Source organism: Lathyrus oleraceus, chromosome 6 (genome assembly GCF_024323335.1).
Source record: "Lathyrus oleraceus cultivar Zhongwan6 chromosome 6, CAAS_Psat_ZW6_1.0, whole genome shotgun sequence".
Classification (NCBI taxonomy): Eukaryota; Viridiplantae; Streptophyta; class Magnoliopsida; order Fabales; family Fabaceae; genus Lathyrus; species Lathyrus oleraceus.
The window spans coordinates 41,237,795-41,258,970 of NC_066584.1; the positions used below are offsets into that span (position 1 = coordinate 41,237,795).

The 21,176-nt window shown below is 32.6% G+C and overlaps 2 protein-coding genes across 6 annotated transcripts; one reads left to right on the top strand and one right to left on the bottom strand.

The window, feature by feature from the left end:
• The first annotated feature begins 6,809 nt into the window (after window positions 1–6,809).
• LOC127098622 (polycomb group protein FIE1) lies at window positions 6,810–18,595 on the top strand. Of its 5 annotated transcripts, XM_051037261.1 has the most exons (15): window positions 6,831–6,995; window positions 7,074–7,113; window positions 12,532–12,789; window positions 12,878–12,943; window positions 13,074–13,196; window positions 15,582–15,662; window positions 15,743–15,835; window positions 15,950–16,025; window positions 16,929–17,008; window positions 17,073–17,144; window positions 17,685–17,744; window positions 17,831–17,927; window positions 18,066–18,129; window positions 18,204–18,263; window positions 18,352–18,595. In XM_051037261.1, exons 3-15 carry the CDS (start codon window positions 12,610–12,612, stop codon window positions 18,422–18,424), a joined length of 1,125 nt encoding a protein of 374 aa, XP_050893218.1. In that variant the 5' UTR covers window positions 6,831–6,995; window positions 7,074–7,113; window positions 12,532–12,609; the 3' UTR covers window positions 18,425–18,595. The 5 variants fall into 5 exon arrangements, with proteins under 5 accessions (XP_050893217.1, XP_050893218.1, XP_050893221.1 ...); XM_051037260.1 differs by lacking the exon at window positions 7,074–7,113 and having other exon boundaries at window positions 6,810–6,995; XM_051037264.1 differs by lacking the exons at window positions 6,831–6,995; window positions 7,074–7,113 and adding an exon at window positions 7,904–8,049.
• Window positions 18,596–18,725: 130 nt separating this feature from the next.
• On the bottom strand, window positions 18,726–20,055 carry LOC127098624 (probable 6-phosphogluconolactonase 4, chloroplastic). Its single transcript, XM_051037265.1, has 3 exons — window positions 19,665–20,055; window positions 19,442–19,577; window positions 18,726–19,364 (listed from the first exon to the last, which is right to left on the bottom strand). The coding sequence occupies exons 1-3, from the start codon at window positions 20,018–20,020 to the stop codon at window positions 18,891–18,893; spliced, it is 966 nt and encodes a 321-aa protein (XP_050893222.1). The 5' UTR covers window positions 20,021–20,055; the 3' UTR covers window positions 18,726–18,890.
• Between the last annotated feature and the right edge of the window lie 1,121 nt (window positions 20,056–21,176).

Here is a 21,176-nt window from a genome sequence, read left to right on the forward strand (position 1 = left end):
TGAGTAAGCCAAAGTGGCCATATTATCAAGTTGCAATCAGGATATTAAAGTGTGTAAAAGGGACTCTGAGGTATGAAATTATATTTCCATATGTAGTGTCAGATAATGCTTAGCTAATATGCTATTTAGACTCAGACTGGTGCAGGGACATAATAGACAAAATAAGCACTACATGATACACATTAATGTATTTATAAGATCCCATTTCATGGTGCTCAAAGAAGCAACCAATGGTTGAACTATCAACCTATGAGGCAGAGTACATAGTTATAGCATTGTCAACGTGTCAAGTTATTTGGTTGTTGAATTTGTTACAAGAACTGAAGTTCAAAGTGAGCAAACGAGTCAGGTTGATGATAGAAAACAGATCAGTCATAAGTCTTACCAAGAATCCAATGTTGCATGAAAGAAGCAAGCATATTGATACTAAGTAGCATTTTATGCACAGTTAAGTTTAGAATGAAGTGCTTGAGGTTCTTCACGTCAGCACTCATAAGCAACTTGTAGATGTGCTGACCAAGTTAATCAAAATTTAACACCTCATCAATTTGAGGGATGAAATTGGTGTTGTTTATTTTTAATCTTGAATATGAACTAATGGATGGTATTAAATGTAATTTAAATTCAAGTTATTAGTTTAAGTTTCACTTGGGTTTGTATTTGAGTTTCATTTAGGTTAGTGTATATAAACCCAAAGTTAGTTACAGATTGTAATAAAATTACATTTTTAAAGAAATTGAGTTTGTTGAATAAAGTTAGTTACATTCCCCCCCCCCCCCTCCCTATCTCTCTCTCTCCCCCCAAATTCTAAAATTATTTCATCTTCTTCTTCTTCTACTTCTTCTTATGCATCAATTGAGTATTATTGTTAACTCCAACAATTATATATTTATGACTAATCACACCAACCTATGTTTTTGCCATGTTATCAGAACTTTAGCATTATAGAATTTAAATATATAAAAATAGATTATATCTTCTTTTAGAGTATATAGTTGTATCTTGAATCATCCACTTTCATTAGTTGATCCATTTGTACAAGATCTTTAAGAAAAACTATTTTTTAGAAACACATAATTTCTCAATTAAACCAAAATCACTTGCATGTCTTGGTTTAACTATTTCGCTTTTTAGGTAGGCTACCAGTCCTCGCCTTTTAGTGTATCAAATGATATCTAATGTTGTTTTGAATTTCATATATACGTACGTGAAATCCTAAAAAGTCAGAGCAATAATACAATTTCTTGTAACAAACTTTAATCTAATAGTTTACATGAGATGTGTCATTTAGATAATCCTCATAATCTTAAGTCTATTAAGAAACTACTCACTCATAATAAACGAAAACACTGGCATAATAATAAACATAAACATCTGCATAAAAGTAAAGAATGATGAAATAAAAGGATAAACAAAACCTGAATTGCATAGAGAAATAAAATACATCATTGTCTATTCTTCCAATTACAAGAAAGTAAAAGTGTAGTATTTAGATGGATTATATAATTAGTGTTATTGTACCTTCAGAAAAATCTATAATAGGTGACAAAAACAATATAGATGAAATAAAATAATATCTAGATTGTAGATATATTTCCCCAAATGAAGCATGTTAGAGAATATTCACATATTCAATACATGGAAGAAAGTATGATTTGGAGCAGTTGTTTTTTTCACATGGAATAAGAAAATTCAGTTTACTGCAACGATTATGAGCAAGTTGGAAATGTGTAACTAAAACCAAGTGTTATAAAATTGATGTTTACATCTTGGTTCGAGGCAAACGAAATCTAAGAAGTTGCAAGGTCTAACTTGTGGATAATTTGTTTCAAAGTTTGTTTATGTTTGCATGTTGCCCTAAGGCGAAAGAATTGTCTTTGATTGATTATGATTTATTTGTTTATGAAATTTGTGAGGCGAGTTTAATCATTGGTACATAGGGGGAGACAAACATCTAACCACATGCTAAGTACGACCGCCAATCGAAATACTTGGAAGCTGAGAGGTTAGTTACATCCTAATCACTCTTTCCACCATAAGAAGACCGAATTAAACTCGTTTTATTTTTAAGTGTTTTGAATGAAAGACAAGTAACGAGCCACAAGATAGGTACGACCGACAACCCAAGTACTTGAAAATGTTGCGCACAAATACGTACACCCCATCTTTTTCATCCAGTTTCTTGTGAAAATGTTTTAAAAATGATTTTGAAATGGATCAAGTGATTTAATGACTTGTATGTGAAAGGTGTGAAAATGGAACCGAAGGTATGAATTGTGAGAATGAGATGGAAATAAGAAAAAGTAAATTATACAGTATTACATGTTCATGGGAGTGAGTGACATTTTACCCACAATGGAGGGACGGATCTCACACACACACACACATATATATATATATATATATATATATATATATATATATATATATATATATATATATATATATATATATATATATATATATATATATATATATATATATATATATATATATATATATATATATATATATATATATATATATATATATATATATATATATATATATATATATATATATATATATATATATATATATATATATATATATATATATATATATATTCAAGACATCACAATAAACCATACAACCATACAAAGTAACCATCTACAACCATAATTTATGAATTAAGATGTAATCAATAGTAAATTCAAGGGCTTGAAATCTAATGAAGATTAAAAAAATTAAAGCCTAAAATATATAAGTACTATCATGAATTTTCTACTTGCTTATCAAAAAATAAAATGTGACATTAAAATGAATTAATTAAAATACAAAACAAATGACAAAAAAACACAAGAATTAAAAAAAAGTAAAAGTTGTGGGAGGCGCATGGGTCAGCATGAGTGTGAAAAGCAGATCTGGATGAGCCAGATTCAAAATGAGGCCCAGAGTAAGGCTAATGTGGTTGTTTCAGCAAAGGGGGTATGGTGCCAGAATGAAGGGTGAGTGTGGGCAGAAGTTTGGGCCAAAGGCCACTAAGCCCAAAAGGAAGTCCTAATGGAGGGAGTTCATATTCAAAAACCAAAAACACAATTGAACCTCACGTGAACCTCCTCCCATGCACTTCACCGGAGAAATGCCGCGCCGCGCCGAAAATCGCTTCCGGCGATGGGTCTCCACCAATCTAAGGGAACAAACACTCAAAAGAAACATCTCACTCTCCTCTATCCAAATCCTCCATCAATTTTCCATAACGCTGACCCTAAAACTTAGACCGAATAAAAAACACGAAGAACCCTAACTATGAAACAGTAAATTAAACGCATGTATAGAGGAATCAAAGCCTCTCACGTGACCCTGGAATTTTGAGGGTGATGATGCATTTATATGGGATTGAGGATTTAATAGAGCTTAACTCTGTTAATTGACTCAATGAAAATGCGGTTGTAGGTGATAACCCTGTTAGACTTGGAAATTCGTGCAAGTTAGTTAGGTGAAAATTTTGTTTGAGTCTGTTAATAAGTTAGTTAGTTGAGATTAAGGGATTATGTTAAATCTCTATTAAAAACAGTTATGGAACTCAGTTATAGCAGTTAGATGCAATTAGTTTTTGTTCTGTTAAGTTGCTATTGATGGTTAGTTAGTAACATACTGGATTTTAGTTATGTTATGTTATGACTCAGTTGAGCTGTAACTGTCAAATATCAACCTACTGTTATGATGTTAATGATCAATTAATCTGTGATATTTGTATGATTAATGAAATTAATATGTGAGAGAGAATGAATGTTGTTTATGACTAATGAGTCATGTTAAAAGGAAATTATGTTTAGTTAGTAAAATTGTGAATTAGTGAGATATAGACATGTTGGTGAAACTTGTTATCAATTGGTGCTAAAGGTTGTTAACTGAATTAAGGTGGAATTGATTAGCTTCATTAATTATAATGTTGGTGCGATAAGTGAATACTATTTAGAAATGTTATGAGAAATGGTTAGGAGTTGGCTACTATGTTATATGTGATTAGTGCAAAAAAAAAAACTTAATTAAGTCATGCTCATTTGTGGCCTCAACAACTTAGTTGAATTCCTGAATTGTGTTTGTTATTGTTAAATGTGTGAAATGTCTATATGCAATATGAAAGAAATTGAAAATAGAGTGTGATAATGACTAGTGTAGGTTAGAGAAAAAAATGAGTTGGACTATCATGGAATTGTGTATGAATTCAGTTAACCCACTATGATTGGCTTTGTGAACTTGTTAGACATGATTAATGCTAATGGACTATTTTGGGCTGAACTAGCTAATGTGTTTTTAATTGTAGAATGCTCACATGACATGTTTATTGTTATGAATGGTATTAGGTTGAGTTAGTGCAATTAAGCTCATGTGTCCTCGTTCTTGAATGGAATGTTTGACGTGTCAGACTATTTATGATTGGAATGCCTTGAGGTTTATTTTTTGATGTACTTTGAGGATGTGTTGCATGGCTGATTTGGCTTGGAGTTTAGTCATGATCTCAAAACACTTGGGGGTGAGGCTATGATGAAGGTCAAAGATGATAACTTAGAGAAAAAAGACATGGTTTGCTTGTAAATGAAGTCAAAAGAGAAGATGAAAGAGTGGAGACCAAAGTGAAAATTAGAATTAGGTTTAGAGATTAGGCCAGTTGACTTTGGTCAACTGGTTGACCAAAAAGTCAACAATTGATCAAAGTCAAATGTAGATCAAAGTTATATATATATATATATATATATATATATATATATATATATATATATATATATATATATATATATATATATATATATATATATATATATTTATATTTTGTATGGATTCTTGTAACTTTGATATTGTGTAAATGAAATGAACACTTTGACAAGAAATAGTCCTTTGATTCAATGAAATGTGCCTTGTTTCTCAAGCAAAATCTCTTCACTCCAAAACTTATTTGAATTCTTCTTGAATCACGAAATTTGAATGAAGTGTGAGTGCTTGAATAATAAAGCCTTGGACCAAATAAACCATCAGGTTTAGAGATTAGGCCAGTTGACTTTGGTCAACTGGTTGACCAAAAAGTCAACAATTGATCAAAGTCAAATGTAGATCAACGTTTTATATATATATATATATATATATATACATATATATATATATATATATATATATATATATATATTTATATATATATATATATATATATATATATATTTATATTTTGTATGGATTCTTGTAACTTTGATATTGTGTAAATGAAATGAACACTTTGACAAGAAAATAGTCCTTTGATTCAATGAAATGTGCCTTGTTTCTCAAGCAAAATCTCTTCACTCCAAAACTTATTTGAATTCTTCTTGAATCACGAAATTTGAATGAAGTGTGAGTGCTTGAATAATAAAGCCTTGGACCAAATAAACCATCAAACAAGGAACTATATAAGAAACCATGGTCAATAAATGACCAACCCTAAAGTTGACTTTGCTTGACCAAAATCACACTCGATGATTGATTCCAATGAATAATAACATGATGCAATCCATGGTGATCAAATACCCCCTTTCATGAATTAGGGTTCCATAATCAATCCTAAGATCAAGATGCAAACCACATTATCAAGAATCTAGAATTAGGGTTTCATGGGCCAAATCACAATGTCATGATGCAATCCACACAAACCAAGACCATAAACACCAAGGATTAAGGTTTTAACATCCCACCCTAAGATTAAACTGCAAGCCACATGATCCACAAACATCAATAATCAACAACTAGGGTTTCATGAATCCTAGTTAACAAAACAAGATTCTCCTCTTGAATATACCATCCAAGATACCCAGGGTTGGTTCTTGGGAAAACCCTAATCTTCCATCAACTATAAGTAACGTAAGTTTGAATTCATGATAATTGTTTATGCAATGGATGATATAAATGTATTCGACATGAATGAGTGCAAATGAATCACAACCTAATAGTCAGATAAAAGGTGAAACAAAGGAGGACAAATTTGGGGGTATGACAATTATCATATAGATCATCTCTATACAATTTAACATCAATAAAAAATTATTTGATATGTTAAAAAGAAAGATCAAAATTAACGGTTTTGTTAAAGTTTTGTAAGACATTAATTTTGATGCATCTCGTTGACATATCAAATGATTTTCGATTGATGTCAAATTTTATATAGATGATCTATATGATAATAACTTTCAATCAAACAATGAATTTTATATAGGAATGTATGGTGAAGAACTATCAAATGTGTCATGTTACTAAGTTTGAAACCTTAATGTTATATATATATATATATATATATATATATATATATATATATATATATATATATATATATATATATATATATATATATATATATATATATATATATATATATATAATCAACTTACTTAATGAATAATTTTTTTATCTTACTTTAAATCATGATTTTTAAGTTGAATTTAATCTAATGATTAATTAAGTAATACGTTAATTAAATAAATTAGTGAGATTATATATTATTTTTATTCTTAATCAATTTTTTCTCCTTTATTATTAAAATAAATAATTTAAATTAAAATATTATATTTCTCACTATTAATATTCTCTCTTATTATCCATTTATTTTAAGAGATTAAAGGTAGTGCATATAAACTTTCTTTACACCATCCTCCAATACTTTTTTTTCTTCTCTTATTTTAAATCTAATGATTGAAATTCATTAGGGGGTTTTCAAACAAAATTACAATTATTCTAAATAGTATAGTTACAATATAAGTCTTATATAATGTATAAAATGATAATGGTAATTTTCATACCTCTCAAAGAAATGGAATTAAACAAAACAAAACAAAAAAATAGATTTGGAAAAATTGAAATACATGGTTTGAAACCCTAACTAATTTCCTCTCGGCAAGTCCCCGCGATTGTCCCTGACCGGACTCACCCACTCTTTTTCACGCCGGCCACCGGGAAACGGTGATCCCGTCTGTTGCTCTAACCTCTCAGACGTAAGCTTCCCATTCTCATTTTCTGTATACTAACAACATGCAATATTCAAACTCCCACTTTCATATTTTCTCTCTCAGGCTTTCGCTCCCAGTCCCAGTCTCAAGCTTTCAATTTCAGGTTTCGATCTTGTTCTCACTCTCAGAGTCGTTTATTTCTATATATGTGCTCACTTGGAACGTTAGTTAAGCTTTTATCTAGTAAAGTTTCCATTTTTGTAACAATCTCAATGTTTCCTTCTATGTATTGTCAAGTGATTATTTTCATTCAGTTCTCTTAAATTATGGTTATTATTTTTGAAATCATTTCACCATTTGCATTTGATTAGAGATGACTATTAGTAAGAAGCACACATGGTATTTGATGAAATGTCAATTTGGTACAAACCTTTTATTTGCAAGTCAGAAGCTTAATTTTTATTAAGTGTTTGCATCTGTAGTCATTCACACGTTTGGAATGATGCTACAACTAATAGCTTTAGTTTCATTTCACCACAAGTTTAGAAGACACTACCGTAAATCCAAACGACCACCTAGAGCCAGTTTCGATAAACATTTCCAAAAGCACTTATAATGTAAGAAAAAGCATTAAGAGAATCTTTTGTTGACCATGAGTCCGTTAATGCCTTATGTGGAAGAGATCTGACGTAATCGGTTACAAGAATCTAAAAGGAAGGGCGTAATAGGAAGGACAGCTGTGACGAAATCCGATACGCTGTTACAATTTCACTATCACTGCAATAGTGGTGGCCTTTTCCATATTGGTGATAGCGGAAGTTATTGTTTTTCCCCGAATGATAACATTTAAAAATATCATGTGAGCTGCACATCACATATTTTGGAAAACATTAAAAATAAAATATTGCCGAGTTGGTGATGAGACAAGGTCTTATTATCCTCTAAACCCTACAACACATGTAAAGTAAAAACCTGTTCATAGAAAAAAGTAAAGTGAAAACCTCTCATTGCCAAACCTCCTCTGCCTCCATCTTCTCTCCTCCTCACTTCATAATTTATCTCCTCCCAGGTTTCGACCGGTTTCTCCCTCCTCAAGCGAGTTCGTCGAATTTTCTTCTTCTTTTGCTCTGTTTTATTCTCATTTTTTCTTTAATTTATTTCTTTCCCTTCCCCTGTTTAATTTATTTCTTTTCTTCTTCATGTTTTTTGAGGATAATCATTACGTCGGGAAAGAGGAGAATAATTAGATCTTTTTATCTTTTCTCACTAGTTAGAGCTACCAGTTCTTAGTTGTTTTGAACTATTTATATTTAGACTGAGTTTTTGTCACTTTTAATTACCGTTTCTGGCTTTCTGCAACAACGTATGCAACTATGCATCATGCTATATTAGTTGTTTGAACTATTGAGGTTTTGAGTTTTATGTTGGACATTTTTTTTAGTTTCTGTTTATGCAGTTGTGTTACCACTTAATAGATACCCTCTAGTAAAGGAATACCCCACAGACAACAAAAAGATAGATTATCTTGGTCTCTACTTTGTTCAATCCAATTATGAGTTATGTTTATTAATGATATTTTTTAGACGGTTTAGAGTCAACAAAATTTTATGAAGTTCTACAGAAAATTCTAATATATGTCTTTCTTTGAAGAAAATGATGATGTAAAAAAAAGTATTATTATATAATGAAGACTGTGTAAACACCAGGATGAGAATCAGATATTTTATGTGTAGAATCCCATGATTACAACACTAAGAATTTACACAAATTTTCATAGAGAAAGATTCAAGAAATTGATACAAAATTTTAGACCATTAGTTTAAACTGTAAGCCACTAAAAACCAAACTTTCTCAGCTAATAATTGTGAGCAACCTGTACTTACATGTTGTGGTGGAGTGCATTAGCTTTATCCCTAGATCGAAGACTTAGTTTTTTTGTGAATGAGAAAGTAAAAAACCCTTTCAATTTTCAATTTCTCAAGTTTTTTTATTTTTTGTAGTTTTTCAATTGGACTTGTTGAATTTCAAAAATTAAAAGTGCTGAAATCCTACATTAGATAGTGAAATAATCTGATCAGTGGTTATAAGTGAGGGATAACCCTCTTCTTACAAATTGGTTTTGTAGGATTGAGTTAGACTCAACCTCAAATTCTAAAATAGTATCAAAATCTATATTCGATAAGTTTGGCCACCTCGTTACCGAGCTACCAAGATCACACTCCAAATGTAATCCTAGACATGAGGTGTGTTTTTAGAATCTCACGTTGGAGAGCGATTTGGTCTAAAATTCTAAATAGTGGTTATATTTGGGTGCCAACCCTCACCTTTCAAATTGGTTTTGTAAGGTTGAGTTAGACCAAAACTAAATTCTATTAAAGATTTATTTATAGTTGTCAACTTGTTGTAAATAGATCATCATATATGTGTGTGTATGTTTGTTGGCAGTTCATATGTTTTTAGATAAATTTATTTTGAGATTATAAATTACTACCTCCGTCTCTAAATATAAGACACTTTTGAGAAAATTGTCTCTTTTCATAAGACTCTTTATACCATATGCAATTAACAATAAATTCTATGAGGGGAACATAAACTATTTTTCTCTATTTTTCTCTGAATAATAAATTTGTAAACACAATATCAATTATCATTAGATTTAATACTACCATCCACTTTTTTAATTCCAATGATCTAGTCAGGGGGTCTTATATTTAGGGATGGAGACAGTATATACTTTATTGTGATACACCATTAAACATGTTATTACTTATTATAGATGATTTTTGTTTTTTCATCGTATATTATTTAAACAATTGAACTAGTTTTTTTATTCTGATTTAATTAATCACTTTTTTTGATAACCTTGAGACCATAGTTATTAAATCTAGATACGAAATCAGATTGGCATGTTTGATGCGGTAGATCAGCGACTTGGTCAAATGGTCACTGCAGACAACATGTTTGATGGAGGTGTCAATATCAACGATAGCTCATATGGCCCATCACATTTTCCCCCTAGTACGACTCCCTAAATCCGGCCCCTTGAATATTAACTCACAAATGAAAAAAGTTATATTGGTTAGGGATGGGGCTGGGCCGATCAATGGTGGGCCACCCCCTGTTATACAAATACTATGTATATATGTTTACCTAGGGTTTTCTATTCGGTCGTTGCTGAACTCATCCAGTGCTCCCGTGTGCTCTTTTGCATTGGCATTGCTTTCGGCTCATATAAATTTTCTAGTATAGCTCCAATTCCTCGATTTCTCCTCCCTTTCTTGGTTATTAACGTTCCCTTGCTGAATCTGTTTTTGTCGCAGTGGTAAGGTTTTTCTATTTTATGGTATTTTTCATTTTAGGCTGTTTATATTTAATGAAATCATAAAATCTCATTTAGTTGCTTTTTGTATTGTCAATTCAAATAGTTTACTTGTTATTATCATGTTCTCTTGGCTGGTTTCACGTGGGTTCTGATTTCACCCTAGATCTTGATATGTTTTTTTGAGTTCACCATAGTTCATATCGCTATATTGTGTTCCAAAACTCACCATCACACAACTCATATTTTAACACTCTCTGAAGGTAAACTTTTCTGTTTTGTGGTTTTGCGTTCTTCTTTTTGTCTAAATGTATGTGTATTGGTAGTGACTTCACTGTGCTTTTTCTTTTCCTTTTCAATTGCCTGATTTTGAGCCATGTTTGAGTAAGAACCTTGGTTTAATTTGTTCTTGTGTGTTGTGTGAATGTTGATATGATTACTACTTATTAATTCACTCCAGTTTTTAGTAGTAAACATTGTGGATGGGGAAAAAGGAGCTTGCATTTTTTCTGAAAAACCAACTCAGGGTTGATTTGTTTTTAGTAACGGGGTTCATCTTGTTTTTGATTCTCGTATGTTTGATTGTCTGGCTAATGCGTGCCATATATAAATATGATATAACTGGTATTGTTTGAGTTTCCTGACAACTGTGTTCCTTGGGCTTGTATCTCTCAATGATTGTATTGATGATATGCAATCGTACAACTAAATAGTTGCTTTTAGGCATATTTAGTCCCCAAGTCCCTTACTTAACTTTCCTTACTCTATTTGGTCCATTCCGTCAATTTCTGACAAAAATACATTAAGTTATGATGTGACTCAATATTTGCACTATAACGTAGGGGTTTCACTTAAGTGTATTAGATTAATGTTGTTCACCTTCTGAGAAACTTAAGTGAAAACCCTACTTCATAGTAAAAATGTTGAGTCACATTTGGACCTTGAGTCTTTTGTACATCCACATCACCATAACTTAACGTTTTTTGCCATAAATTGACGGAAGGGACCAAATAGTGTAACAAAAATGAAGTTAAGGGACTAACTTATAACATTTTTTCGTCAAGAGACTAAAGTGGAATATTAAATTAAAGTAAGAGATTAAAACATGTATTTAACCTTGCATTTATGAAGGTATTGTCAGATAAGCGATGCATTATTATGGAAATGTCTGATTTATATACTCTTGATAAGACCAAAGACAAGTGAAAGGAATATCACAAATATCTAAATTTGGGGCATGATATCATCATACTTAATGTTTTGTCTCTTTTTTCTTTCAATTTTCCCAGTTCGAGACAGAAAACATTGAGTTTAAGTTCCACTGTAGAGATTGAAGTTCGTTGGTCATATAGGCTTTATATTCAATTCAGCTGGTAGCTTTTTATTTGGCTACCAACTCCCAGTGTTTCTGTGATTTTAATTCTTGCGAATTAAAATGGTCATATCTTGTATCTTTTTATTAATTTCTTAACTGGTTCTAATTGCAGATTGCTTACTTTACCACATGTATTATTCTTAAGTCCAGTACTTAATGCTCCTTAATCAAAACAAATATGAAAAAGTTCAAGAGCTGCCTCTTGTCCATGTTCTGTGTGCAGTTTCTGCATATGTTGGTTATGCATAATAATGTTCACTGATATTAAGTGGAAAATAGGACAAAAAGTATGAGTACATTATTTTATGTCATGTCAAGGAACAGGTTAATGTGTGATTTATTTATTTTTACTGAAGTTTATATGAAATTATTAAATTTATTAAAATAAGTGAGCTAGGCAGTCCATGGAGTGGGCCAAGCACGTCAATTTAATAGTGGGTAATTTCCCCCTTCTGGGATTTTCTTCAAGTAAGCTTTTTTGGCTTTGATCAATGTGAGCCAAGGTTGAGGGGAGTTGAGTTGGGGTAAATTGACAAGTAAAGTGAGACCAAAAATATTTTTAAGAATCAATGTGACGTCTAAGAAGAGAGAAGTTGGAACTTGGCGCCATTGAACTCTTTTTGGACATAATGGTATTATGTATGATATATTTTTAAATCGTGATATTGTATAATAAATCTTAGTTACTTAATTATACTTTTGGACTTAATTTGTATTATCCATTTATGTTTTGAGTTTATCAAAATATGTGAAGTACTGGTATTGAAGTTTTTAAACACTTCATGAACTTTTACAACCATCCATTTCAAGTGGTTTCCTGATTGGATCAATAATCCAATGATTTGATAATCTTACCTGTTGATTTTTATTGCGTTGTTTGTTTATAGGTGGGTGGGGAAACAACAACAGTTCTTCCGAAGGAACAAGAGAGAAGTTGCTATTTCAAAACAAGTTGGTAGTAAGAAATGGTGAAGTCGTTTGGTTTGGGATCTGAACCAGTGGGTGGTATCTTGAATCCTTCAAAGAAGAGAGAGTATAGAGTCACCAATCGCCTCCAAGAGGGCAAGCGTCCTCTATATGCTGTCGTTTTCAACTTCATTGACTCCCGCTACTTCAACGTTTTCGCCACTGTTGGTGGCAATCGGGTTCTCTTCCTTGTTCAATTCTCACAATCTTTTTATCCTTGCACTTGAAAGTTTCAATCTTTAACTCTTTATCCTCTTCTTTCATTAGGTTACTATTTATCATTGCCTTGAAGGAGGAGTTATTGCTGTATTGCAGTCTTATGTAGATGAAGATGTATGGCAACACTCTACTCTCTTCTGTGTCTACCATTTTTTTGTCTCTACCACCACTATGAAGGTGTTGTTGATATTAATATAGTTATAAGAAACTTTGTCAGTTTTAACCCATTTTTTCTGTAGACCAGAAGGATGAATCTTTTTACACAGTGAGCTGGGCTTGCAATCCTAATGGTTCTCCATATGTTGTGGCTGGAGGAATAAATGGTATAATTCGGGTCATTGATGCTGGCAATGAGAAGATACACAAGGTACTTTGGTAGTAACTATAATGATAGTTATTTAGTATCTGTAACTTGTTAGTTTTGAGTTTTGTGGTAACTATTACTATCTAAATGCCTTAAATTTATTTTTGTTAATTCAATAATATTGAAGAAGTATTAGTAATTTGATGAACTCAGAAAATTAGGTAAATAGATTGTTTATTATTGAACTGGAGTGATGAGCTCCATGCTCTACAATGGTGAAAACAGAAAAAGAGAATATAAACCAGAGTTCTATGAACACGGCCCCTAAACCAGTGAGAAATCTCTCCTAACTGGCTCTAACAAACTTCCTGAATCCCTCTCAAGGCTTTGTTTGGTAGTCAGTGACCATTCCTTCCTCTACTCAAGGGAACCCAAGGACAAAAGAATGCCATCATCCATAACAATTTGAAATGGACTGATAGATAATTAGAGTCTTGTCCAATTCACCCTTGAATCGCTTCACAATGTCCTTGTGTAAGCATTGTTTTTGTCATTAGTTTCAGTTTGAACTTTCTGCTAGCTCCAACAAATACACAACATCAGTCAGCACCAGCACATATTCCCTAAGGATAGGATTTCCTTGTAACAATGAGTAAAACAGTAAGACAGTAGCCTCATCAACTAAGCACATGCCAAGGGCATCACCTAAAGTAAATAGCAAATTAATGTGTTGAACATTATGTGGATTTCCTTCCCTAGCTACACGATTCAATTAACAATCAAATGCATACTTGTAGGCCTTGCATAAAGTGTTTTCATAAAGGGAAGAGTTTTCTTTTGGGTAAACAATATAAAATAGAAGTCCTCCCCGTAACAATCCATTCAAAACACTTGCCCAACAATACACAAGTTATGAGTCTAAGGGAAGAGTTTTCTTTTGGGTAAACAATATAAAATAGAAGTCCTCCCCGTAACAATCCATTCAAAACACTTGCCCAACAATACACAAGTTATGAGTCTAACTGTTGCATCCAAGTAAGTTGGTGAGATAATTAGATCAACAAATATCCAAGTTAAGAAACCCGGTAGGTAGGAAGTATCCTACATTCTGATTTGGCCTAGTTTTGGATCATACACAGTAAGATTAGTCTACGAGTTAGGCTACCCGATACCCTTTGTCTTGAACCCAAGTGCAGAAATTGAATTGAGGAGCTAAGCCTAGTTGCTTTATTCCAGCCCACATTTCTAAATGCCTCAAAAATCAAACTAATATTTCCGGTTTCACCTCTGTTTGTAACACAGTTTACCGGTGGTTCTTCAATGCATCTGTTATGGGCAATACGCCTCCCAACCACAATTGAGATTTCCCGCGGAAACATGCCCTAAATGCTGTGCCTCCTCTGCCCTCAACAATTGACAAAACTCCACAAACGATTTGACGGATTCTTCTAATGTTCCCATTCTTGCTTCCAACGCATCCAAACATTCATCCTCCGTCAGTGGTATGATTGATCACGTCACTAGCTCCCCTCGAATATCCAGAAGGTCGGACCATTGATAGAACTCAGAAAATTAGGTAAACAGATTGTTTATTATTGAACTGGAATTTAGTGAGCTCAATGCTTCACAATGGTGAAAACAAAAAAAGAGAATGTAAACCAGAGTTCTAGGAACTCCTAAACCAGAGTCCTAGGAACTCCTAAACCGGAGAGAAATCTCTCCTAACTGACTCTAACAATCTTTCTGAATGCCTTTCAACTTCCCTCCCACTCTCTTATAACTGAAATTTCCTAAAATTCAGGAAATATTCCAACTAACTCTTATTGGGCAAAGGCCCAGATCCAAGGTCCTATCATAATATGTCACGCTATAGCAGTGCTATAGTGGATTAGTGTAGCGGTGGTAGGGTTCGGTGCAACGCTATTGGACATTGGTCCATGAGCCGCTGTCAACAATAGCGTTTGTAGCGGCCGCTAACTGCGTCCCCAAACCGCTGTCGCAGCAACTATTGTGTCCAATATTAGAATTTTAGGGATAAATTCCTCAAGTTATATTTTTTTAACTGTTGTCTTTTTTAAGGGTATAAATTTCAATCTGAACCCTTTGAAAAGTAATGTTATGTCCTTGCTCACAGATAATCTTTCTGTTCTTCTTCCTACTTTTAGTTCAGTTATGTTTTATTTTTCTTCTCTTCTGAAGTTTCATTACTCTACTTTATTTTCATTTACTATTAACTACAATGATCTCTTTAATTTTGTGTATTAGTCTATTTTTTGAGTACTTATGTCTACCCCGTACTCTTGTTTTTAGTCTTTGCAATAGCGCTATCCCGCTATACCGCTATAGCATTTTAAAGGGGCAGTGCTACACGCTATCCGAGATTAACAACATATCTATCATGATGTAATTCCTCTTGCTTTTTCTGACATGATACTCTTCTCTTTACAGAGTTTTGTTGGCCATGGGGACTCCATAAATGAAATCAGGACTCAAACGTTGAGGCCATCACTTGTAATATCTGCCAGCAAAGTAAGTGACGCTTCTCTTTGTTATATTACTAGCTAAAGAATCATTTATCTTTCCATTCTATAACTTCTAAAGTTGACCAGGATGAATCTGTTCGGTTATGGAATGTTCACACTGGAGTATGCATTTTGATATTTGCTGGAGCTGGTGGACACCGTAATGAAGTCTTAAGTGTTGTAAGTGTATTATGCATCTAATATATCGCCCCCTTCACTTGATAAATTACCAAATTGTGGTAATAATTGATGTTTTGGTTACTAGCCCAAGTAACTATATATTTTTTACTGTAGGATTTTCATCCATCAGATATATGTAAGATTGCCAGTTGTGGCATGGATAATACTGTAAAAATATGGTCTATGAAGGGTAAGGCATTTAGTTTCAAGTTGGCTGCTATTATCGATTGATTGCTTTTGTTTAATCTAATACTCCCTCCGTCCCGTTCCGTCCCATAATGAGTGACCCATTTGCAAAAAAAAAGTGTCTCACAATGAATGATCCATTTCAATTTACAATGCGAATTAATTCTTTTTTTTCAATTCTATCCTTTAATCATTACTACTTTCACCACTCCCAATACTTGATAATGGATACTCTGGTAAAAACATCCTTCTCTCTCTTTCATTTATTCACTTTTCTTAATATGTGTGAAATGTATATCATATAATTGAGTTTCATTGTATCTTCCATAATGTAATGGATGGTACCATATAGAAAGGATGAGAAGTATACCAGGAAAGGTCACATAGTTTTCCCCAAAAATAATCATCACTGTTTATGTATGTCATGTAAACACTACTCCCTCTGTCCCAAAATAACAGTCGCATCTTATAAAATTACTTATCCCAAAATAAGTGTCACATTTTAGTTTCCAATGCAACTCTAATGTTTATCTTCCAATTATACCCTCTAATTAATACTCAATTTATTATTCTCTCACTATGCATTTATGATAATTCGAATACACCAATAGTAAACAAGGATAGTTTGGTAAAAATACTATTCTGTCTTTCATTTATTACATTTTTTCAATCCGTGTGAAATGATCAACTATATCAATTATTTTGGGACGGAGGGAGTAGTATTTTATTATCACATTCAGAAAATATAAATTTGTAAAATTCGCGCACTCTTACCACCAAGAGTCAATCTCAAAATTAGATTTAACTTTGAAGGGATACATGTTTTAAACCGACAATATTGGTAGTGTATCTAATGTATTCTTGTCTTTTTTACTGTAAACCATCTTTGCCTTCGTGTTATTTGCAGATTTCTGGAGCTATGTAGAGCAATCATTCACATGGACAGACATCCCTTCTAAGTTTCCTACAAAATATGTCCAGTTTCCTGTAAGAAACGGTTTATTTTAATCATATATCATGTGTTTATTTTTCTAACAGGATATATTTTCAGGTATTTAATGCTTCAGTTCATTCAAATTACGTTGATTGTACTAGATGGTTGGGTGATTTTATACTCTCAAAGGTGAGTGGTTGCTCATTCCAGTGTCAGTCTACTTGCTTTTAGAAAATATGAGTTTGATTTGCTGTAGAGAAACAATGTTCCTAGCTGAACTTACATGATTCTTTCCCACTACTGTTTACTCACAATCTTTATGATACCAAATACAAACTGTAAAAGTAATTAAGAAAACAAGGAATGTAGGATTTTCAATTGGAAGTTGGACCACACTCGTTTAATGTTTGGAAATGCTATATACTCTGAAATGCTACTCCTACCTACCAATATGTTTGGTAAATTCTTGATATTACTACTAACTTTTTTATTTATTTTTAAAACTATTAGTTTAATGATATAAAATAGAACAAATAAATAAAATTGAGAACTCGTGCAAATTTTGTTGGGAATATTTTTTCCTTTCAACCAAATCTTACATTCCTTGAAATCCATTTTGTAACCAGAAAACAAACACACGTGTAAGGCTCATGAGTCAATGATTTGAATATTCTTTGATTTCATTAAGTTATTCAGTTCCTAAATTGATGGTTCACGTTATGTTTCCAGAGTGTTGACAATGAAATTGTCTTGTGGGAACCTAAAGTGAAGGAACAGGCTCCAGGGGAGGTTAGTTAGAATTATCATCTGTTTCTTAGTATTTTAATGTATATGAAGTTTTCAGTTAGCTTCAGCCTTTTTTTTGGGATGCTTAGGGCTCGGTCGACATACTTCAGAAATACCCTGTTCCCGAGTGTGACATATGGTTCATAAAATTTTCTTGTGACTTCCATTACAATGCAGCTGCAATAGGTAAGAGTATTTAATTGCTATAGTTTCATCTTTTCGATATATTTTTCTTCTTCCAATGCACAGCTTTAACTAGTTGTTTATTGGGAAGGTTCTAATTTTTGCTTTTGCCATGTTTTTTAAATCTGGATCTTCTCCCAGGCAACAGGGAAGGGAAAATTTATGTCTGGGAATTGCAGTCAAGTCCCCCTGTTCTTATTGCAAAGTTCGTATTCTCTAATTTGTCTTAATGGATTTATATTTGATCAAATTTTTATGCTAAGTGCAAGTTACCTTCAGGTTGTCTCATGCTCAATCCAAATCTCCAATCAGGCAGACGGCCGTGTCCTTTGATGGAAGGTGATTTCTTCCTAGTTTTGGTGATGCTTCTCATAAATTTGATTGAATAGTTTTTATGACTGTTGTCTTTCTTTTTGTTATATTGTAGTACTATTTTAAGTTGCTGCGAGGATGGGACAATATGGCGCTGGGATGATTTTTCAAACTCAGAAGCTGCTTAACTTATTTTCGTGCACTGTAGATGTAATGTGCACAATATGTAATAATCCAATATGAGGTACCCCTGGTTTATGGGTTGAACTAGTCATGAACATGAGAACCTGGTTTATGATTTCACAAAAACATGTTTTATCTGGATCGCTAAAATATAAAATGTGGATTTATCACTTTTATGTCGATGCATTAATAAAATAGATTAGTGCAATCTGTTACTTGCAATGATTTAAAGAACTAAACCGACTCGATTAGATTGTGTATGTATTAGTGCATGTGTAAAATTACGTCGAGTTTGGCAGAATACCATAAAGAACAAACCTTTTATTATTTCTTGACTTATAAATATTTAATAAGTAATGCCATCATAATTTTTCAAGGACAAACAATACATCTTACTTTTCAAAATGCATCCTTAAACAAATAAAACATATTAATTAATTATTATTTGCATGTGTATTATGGTATATGCTTCTACTCCTTAAACAGTTTTGAAGCAGCACCTTTGTCCAAGTACCATTTTAACTCCCCTTCATAAGGTGAAACCTTTTCCACAGGCAATTGAACAGTTTTCACATCATCCTCAAGTGCAGTGTAAACTGCTGTTGATTTACCCGCACCGGTAACCACCATTGCTACATTGGAAGAAGCATTGATCACTGGAAATGTGAAAGTGATTCTCTCTGGTGGTTGTTTTGGTGAGTCATTGAGGAAAGAAACCCATTTCTGATCCTCATTGAGAAGAGGATGACCTGGGAATAAAGATGCAACATGTCCATCCGGACCCATACCTAGAAGCATAAGATCAAATTTTGGTAATCCATTGGTTGATGTGGCTATCACATTGCTAGTAACCAAGCGTCTAAGGGTTGTCTCATAAACATCTGCTGCTCCATCAGGTGGTAGGGAATCATCAATAGAATAAACATTGAGAGGGGGAATTGGCACCTAACAAAAGAATGTGATTAGAATAAGAGACATCATTAAACTTAGCACCTAATAAACAAAGCACATGAATCAACTACCTTGGAGAGAAATCCATCATTGGCAAGCTTATAATTACTTTCTAAGTTATCCTTTGGGACAACCCTCTCATCAACCCAGAAAACATGCCATTTTGACCAATCTATGGTTTCAGCATAGGGAGAATCAACCAATTTCCTGAAATCGAAACATACAAAAAATTGCACGATTTAATTTGCTTATATTCAAGATTAGAGAGACAAATTTTACATTGATAATACTCACCTAAGGTACTTGATCAAAGATCCACCAGACAAAGCAACAGTGAAAGCACCTCTTTCTTTGGTAAATTTGGTAGAAAGTTGAGCAACATCATAAGCCAAGGACACAGCAAGATGTTCCTTACTGAAAACCTCAACATTCTTATAACCCTTTTCCCACTTAAGTGATGCCTCTATTTTCCCCACACACCTATTGGGTGAAAACACTTTATTATTCCTCCTTAGAGGTTGATAAACAATTTTGTTCCCAACTTGTGTTGGTAAAATTGATGTCCTTAGTGATAGTGGATTTGGTTTTTGTGCACAAAATAAACTACTTTGGAGAGTGCATGAATTAGACAAAGTTGTTAAGAATGACATTCTTGGTATTTTAATAATTTTTTTGAATATACTATGCAAGTTTTATTTGCTTGTTTGTCATGCTATTTATATAGCGTGACATGTTGTATTCTTTTTCCATGTTAGAAGTAAAGCAATAATGAATAGTATGGAATCTTTTGTTACTACTACACGCCAAGAATCAACATAAGGAAAACAAACATAGGAAACAACTTTAAAGAGACACACATAGTATCATGCTTTAAATGGACACACATAGTCTCATTCTAATTCTTGATGCTTTTGTTATTAAGTTATTTTGGGTTAAATATATATTTTGTGTCTATAAATAGTATCAACTTTCGATTATTTCGATTATTTCTTCAAACTTTCGTCGTTAAGCCTATCATTAATATTTAATTTTTGATTTATTCTTTTACTAGCCAAAGTGAGCTAATAAAGCAAAGCACATATATAATACCAACAAAAACGAAAAGCAATAGATACAGTCCCTTTTGTAAATGACAAGAAGGATCAAATAAAGTGCATAACTAATATTAAACATAACATTTTAAAAAAGTATTACGCAAAACGTTAGAATATTTTAACTTAATTTTGTGAGTTGAGTTACTCGTTTATTTGGGGGTTACTTTATCCTCGAAGACACTCAATATTCGATAATATTCGATTTTAGAGGAATGCATCTCCAGACATAATAAAATATTGTAAGTGAGATACGTTTCGTTTATGATAAAAAATATTTTAAAAATGCATCTTTTGGAATAATTTGAAGGTGCATCCGGAGATGCATCTATGAAATTTAAGAATATATGTGTGAATTAATATTCAATGGAATGAATAAAATAATCCTTTTATTTTTAATCTATTTATACTATTGTTTCGAGTCGGTCAAAAGACTCGATAAAAATGCTCCAAGTTAAAGTCAAATGCTCCAAGTTAGAGTCCAATTAAATTCCACGCCCATTCAAGTTATTGAACAAGTGCACTCTCACGAATTAACCTTGCAATGGAGAAAGACACCACTCCATCTCAATTGTTAAGTACATCCAACGAGCTTTCATACGAGATGCCATAACGGTTCTAACCATCGTTTATATATATAATTATGTTCACATAAAATGTACGATTCATTATATCTTTGAAAATTTTATTTCTTTTGATTTTGCTGACTTGGACA